General features: G+C 44.2%; 1 protein-coding gene across 1 annotated transcript in view; it reads right to left on the bottom strand.

Annotated features, from left to right (window-relative positions):
• The window catches only part of MFSD2B (major facilitator superfamily domain containing 2B), a 20,578-nt gene extending 20,262 nt beyond the window's left edge, over positions 1–316 (bottom strand). Inside the window, exon 1 of the mRNA XM_011951456.1 lies at positions 48–316. Within this exon, the coding sequence (XP_011806846.1) occupies positions 48–316 (269 nt within the window). The remainder of the gene's footprint in view (positions 1–47) is intronic.
• Between the last annotated feature and the right edge of the window lie 5,967 nt (positions 317–6,283).

The raw sequence follows: 6,283 nt of genomic DNA, 5'->3' as shown, positions 1-6,283 counted from the left end.
CGGGCGAGGGGCGCGGCGCGAGTGGACGCTGGCAACGCGGGGGAAACGCAGAAACCGCGAGGGGCACCGTTTCTTTTGCTTCTCCAAAGGGAAACAGCGAAGAGCCAAAATCCGCGGGGGTAAAGGCCCGGCAGGTCCTCAGGACAGCTCTCCTTGGGGTGGATCCCCGAGGGGCGTGAGCGGCCCTGCGCGCTAAGGGCTCCGCCAGACCGCTGGGGTGACCGCGGGCAAGCAGCAGCTCCCCCGCAAAATGAAGCAAGAGGGCCGCTCGTTCAGGCTGGACCATGGCTGAACAGGCATTCCGGCGGCTACACATGACGCCCAACACCTGAAATACACATTGTCCAGTCTCCTATACAGACCACGGGGATGGCCAGTAACTAAGTTCTGGCCAGCGAATAAAACACAGGTGGCACAGGCAATATTCCAGAAAAGTCCTTAAAAGGGAAGGGGAGTGACAACAGGTAGCTAGTCAGGCTCGAGCAGGGCAGGAGAGGGCCACGCTTCCAACCAGGAACCTCAGGAAACCATCAGGCGACAGTCAGGCGTTGTTATGCTCCCTCTAAAATGATAATTGACCCAGTGGGGCCAGGGAAAGGCAGTCTCCCAACAGAGAGAAAACCTGAAACTGGTGATCAGCTTCTCGGTGAGATCTCAGGAGCTGCGCAAGTGGGCTTACACAAATTGCGGAGTTGAACCGACATGTGACCCTCCAAGGACACTGGACTGGTAAGGGAAGAACGCCTCCAGTAAGCATGGGTACAACTCCAGGAAACACAGTGTGCACACTCCCCTCCCAAGTGCTGGCAGGCCACTGCCCATGCGGACAGGCCCCCCAAGGGAAGAATCAGGGGAGAAGGGATGCAAGACCCCAGAAGTATGCCAATGTATAAGACCTCAGGTCAAAAGGTCAAACTGTGTACTTGTCTTTCAGGTCACCTGCTTGGCCCTCTTCCGAGTGTACTTTCCTTCCTTTCATTTCTGCTGTAGAGTTTTTTTTTTTTTTTTTTTTGAGACCGAGTCTTGCTCTGTCGCCCAGGCTGTGGTGCAGTGGCTGGATCTCAGCTCACTGCAAGCTCCGCCTCCCGGGTTTACGCCATTCTCCTGCCTCAGCCTCCCGAGTAGCTGGGACTACAGGCGCCCGCCACGTTTTTTGTATTTTTTAGTAGAGACGGGGTTTCACCATATTAGCCAGGATGGTCTCGATCTCCTGACCTCATGATCCGCCCGTCTCGGCCTCCCAAAGTGCTGGGATTACAGGCTTGAGCCACCGCGCCCGGCCTGCTGTAGAGCTTTTTAATAAACTTTTACTCCTGCTCTAAAACTTGCCTCAGTCTCTCCTTCTGCCTTATGCCCCTCAGTGGAATTCTTTCTTCTCAGGAGGCAGGAACTGAGGTTGCTGCAGACCCATATAGATTCCTTCCCGCTAACATATTTTGGTGCCACATGACTCAGATACCTTCCACCAGTAACAAGGGCACACATTAACTGAAAATACATCATAGACCTAGAATATAAAACTCTTATGAAAAAACAGGAGAAAGGGCCAGGTACGGTGGTTCACGCCTGTAATCCCAGCTACTTGGGAGGCTGAGGCAAGAGAATTACTTGAACCCGGGAGACGAAAATTGCAGTGAGCCGAGATTGTGCCACTGCACCTCCAGCCTGGGCTACAGAGGGAGACTCCGTCTCAAAAACAAACAAAACAAAAAACAAAAAACAAAAACAAAACCAACCAAACACAAAAAACCCAGGAGCGACTCTTCATCATACCGGGCCAGGCAATTGTTTCTTAGGATGCCAAAAGCACAAGCTGGATGAACTACAAAAGTTTTCAAAATGAAAACCTTTGTGCTGTAAACGATTCCAATAAGTGGGTATAAAGACAACCCACGGAATGGGAGGAAAGGGATTTGTACTGGAATCAACTTTCACAACTTAACAAGTAAAAGACAATCCAATTCTCAAATGGACAAAGAAACTGGATATTTCTCTAAAGATATACAAATGAACAGTAAACACATGGAAATACAAATCAAACTACAGTGAGATACCATTTCATATCCACAGGATGGCCGTAATTAAAATGAGACAAGTATTGGGGAGGATGTGGAGAAATCAGAACCCCTATACGCTGCTAGTGGGAATGGAAACTAGGGACGGTCCTTTGGAAAAGTTTGGCAATCTCTCAAAGTAAAACGTGGAATTACCCCATGACCCGCAATTTCAGTCTTAGGTGTATATACCCTTCAGAAATGAAAACATGTTCACATAAAATCTTGAACATGAATGTTCATTAGCAGCATTCATATATATATATATACACACACATATATATATGTGTATATATATAGCCAAAGAGGACACAAGCCAATGTCCATCAGGTTATGAATGAATAAATACAATGTGGTATAGCCACACAATGGACTACTATTGGGCCAGAAAAAGGAATGAAGGACCAATGCATGCTACAACACAGATGAACCTTGATGACAGTATGCTGAATAAAAGCAGCCAGTCACAAAAGATTACAAGTTGTATGATTCCATTTATATCAAATGTCTAGAATAGGCAAATATAGAGAGACAGAATGTACATTTGTATTTGCCTAGGACTGGGCTAGGGAGTGACTGCTAATGTGTATGGGGTTTTAGAATGGACGAATATTTTCTAAAATTAAATTGTGATGGTTGCACAACCCTATAAATACACTAAAACCAACTGAATTGTATACTTTATTTTTATTTATTTATTTTTTTGAGACAGAGTCTTGTTTTGTTACCCTGGCTGGAGTGCAATGGCACGATCTCGGCTCACTGCAACCTCCACCTCCCGGGTTCAAGCAATTCTCCTGTTTCATCCTCCCGAGTAGCTGGGATTACAGGCATGTGCCACCACACCTGGCTAATTTATATATTTGTAGTAGAGATGGGCTTTCACCATGTTGGCCAGGCTGGTCTTGAACTCCTGATCCTCAGGTGATCCACCTCTGCCTCCCAAAGTGCTGGGATTACAGTGAGCCATTTGCCTAGCCTGAATTGTATACTTTAAATGGGTGAATTGCACAGCATGTGAATCATGTCAATAAAGCTGTTTAAATTTAAAAGGGAAGGAATCTGCTTCTTCCTACTGGCTGAAATACAAATGTGTCGGCTGGTGCCAGTGCAGCTGCCTTGAGACCCCAAGTTTACAGAGTGATGAGACTGGCAGATCAACAGTACAGGAATCGGATGATTTTATGAGGTTGATCTACCAGCCCTGAACTGCTTCCCTCTGAACTTTTGCATGGGAAATAAAATTTGACCTTGTAAGCAACTATTTTTCTGGATTTTCTGTCATAGCTAAATCTAATCCTAAAGGATACACTACCCAGTTTAGAGCAAGTCATTCCATTTTATGTCTTAATTCCTTAATCTACAAAATGGGTACATTTTGTTTCCCTGATTGCAAATACAAAGATAGATTAGATAATGCATGCGCTAAATATTTAATTCCTTGGAAGTTAAACATAAACTAAAGTCAAAGTTTCTTTAGATAATCTACTTCTACAATTTGTGTGTTTTTTTTTTTTTCCTTTTTGTGAAGAATAGGATCTTGCTATGTTGCCTAGACTGGTCTCGAACTCGTGGGCTCAAGCTATATTCCTGCCTCTGCCTCCTTAAGTGTTGGGAATTACAGGTGTGAGCCACTGAGCTCAGCTAGGTAACCTACTTCCAAGTACAACCTATTGATACTCATTTTTAATAGGTTTGGAAATACTGCATTCTCAACACTTGTACTTTGTTGTTTATACTATTGCAATTTTTTTTTTTTTTTTTTTGAGGCGGAGTCTCGCTCTGTCCCCCAGACCAGAGTGCAGCGGCCGGATCTCAGCTCACTGCAAGCTCCGCCTCCCTGGTTTGCGCCATTCTCCTGCCTCAGCCTCCCGAGTAGCTGGGACTACAGGCGCCCGCTACCGCGCCCGGCTAGTTTTTTGTATGTTCTAGTAGAGACGGGGTTTCACCATGTTAGCCAGGATGGTCTCGATCTCCTGACCTCGTGATCCGCCCGTCTCGGCCTCCCAAAGTGCTGGGATTACAGGCTTGAGCCACCGCGCCCGGCCTATACTACTGCAATTTTAAGTTTGAAAGGCAGCAGATGAAAACAATTTTAAAAATTAAAAAATGACCAGGTGTAGTGGCTCACACCTGTAATCCCAGCACTTTGGGAGGCTGAGGTGAGTGGATCACCTCCTCAGGAGTTCAAGACCAGCCTGACCAACATGGCGAAATCCCGTCTCTACTAAAAAAATACAAAATTGGGCCGGGCGCGGTGGCTCAAGCCTATAATCCCAGCACTTTGGGAGGCCGAGACGGGCGGATCACGAGGTCAGGAGATCGAGACCATCCTAGCTAACACGGTGAAACCCCGTCTCTACTAAAAAATACAAAAAACTAGCCGGGCGAGGTGGCGGCGCCTGTAGTCCCATCTACCCGGGAGGCTGTGGCAGGAGAATGGCGTGAACCCGGGAGGCGGAGCTTGCAGTGAGCTGAGATCTGGCCACAGCACTCCAGCCTGGGTGACAGAGCGAGACTCCGTCTCAAAAAAAAAAAAAAAAAATTAATAACTTTTTTGGACAGCAAAAAATGTAATTATAATAAAAGGCATTTCCCTAACAGTTATTATTCTATTTAAAGTTACGATAAGTTCATAATGTAATTTTTAATGCAAAAGACAAATAAATTAGACTTCAATAAAGTAGGATTAAAATAACAAAGGCAGCTGCCTTTTAATTAAAACAAGACTAAAAGCTGATACACTAAAAAATATCTGAAAGGATGCACATCAAAATGTTACCAGTAGTTTTTAATTTCTAAATTTTATTTTTTACTTTTTTCTTTTTTGCGAGACAGAGTCTTGCTCTGTCGCTTAGGCTGGAATGCAATGGCATGATCTCGGCTCACTGCAACCTCTGCTTCCCGGGTTCAAGTGATTCTTCAGCCTCAGCCTCCTGAGTAGCTGGGATTACAGGCGCCCGCCACCATGCCTGGCTAATTGTTGTATTTTTAGTAGAGATGGGGTTTCACCATGTTAGCCAGGCTGGTCTTGAACTCCTGATCAGCCCACCTTGGCCTCACAAAGTGCTGGGATTACAGGCAAGAGCCACTGTGCCCGGCGTTTTTTTTTCACTTTTTAAAAGAGACAAGTTCCCCCTGTGGTGTTCAAGCTGGAATGCAGTGACTATTCACAGGTGTAATACCACTACTGATCAGCATTCGTTCTTGCTCCTTTTCCAGTGGGCAACCTGGTGGTCCCCCGTTCCAGTGAGATCACCAAATTGATGCCAAACTTAGTGCAGACACCTGACCGACTGGCAGAGCACACTACACCCCAGAACTTCTGGGCTCAAGGGATCCTGCTGCCTCAGTCTCCTGAGTAGCTGGGACAACAGGCACGCACCACTAGAACCGGCAGTGGTTATATGTGAAAGGCAGAATAATAGGTGATTTAAGGATCATTTTAGTATATCTGCATATTATAATTTTCTATAACGAATATAAATTATCTGTGCAAAAAATACATTAAAACAAATGACAAAGCCAAATATTGGTCTACTGAATAAGCCATTTCCATTTGAAGATTTAGTGCAACGTCCAATTTTTTTATAAAATGGTTTGTACTTAGGAAAAGAAGGAACAAAGGAGTAAACCCTACTAAAGAGTCTTCATGCTAGTTCAGCTCATGACACAAAGAATAGTTGAAAAATTAAGCACACCATTGAGTTAGTATTCAAAAATATCACATCTTTACACTTCTGAGTATTAAATGAAAGTAATGTTGGTTAAAGCAAAGGCACCTAATAAATGTTTGATTATCAAACTGAATGACTTTGCCAAATAAAATGACAAGTGTATTTGCATATAACTATTTTATAACAGGGGTAAATGATTTCACAGATCCTTTTAATGAACAGTATTTCATTCTTAACAGTTCTTTAACTGTCAGCAAAAGATTGCTCTCAAAATACTTTAAGGCACTGAAATAGATGCATACATATTATCAACATGCTGAAATGTCATGAAAAATTATACTGAGAGAAGTATATAAAATAAGATTATTTTTTAAACTGAAAAAAAATGCATAGTAATTAACCAATAAACCAGAATCTGTAACATTAGATATGTATTTCTTTTTTCTTTTTTTGAGACGGAGTCTCGCTCTGTCGCCCAGGCTGGAGTGCAGTGGCCGGATCTCAGCTCACTGTAAGCTCCGCCTCCCGGGTTTACGCCATTCTCCTGCCTCA

Source organism: Colobus angolensis, unplaced genomic scaffold (assembly GCF_000951035.1).
Source record: "Colobus angolensis palliatus isolate OR3802 unplaced genomic scaffold, Cang.pa_1.0 Scaffold109, whole genome shotgun sequence".
In the NCBI taxonomy this organism is placed as follows: Eukaryota; Metazoa; Chordata; class Mammalia; order Primates; family Cercopithecidae; genus Colobus; species Colobus angolensis.
This window is presented reverse-complemented; position numbering and strand designations above follow the sequence as displayed.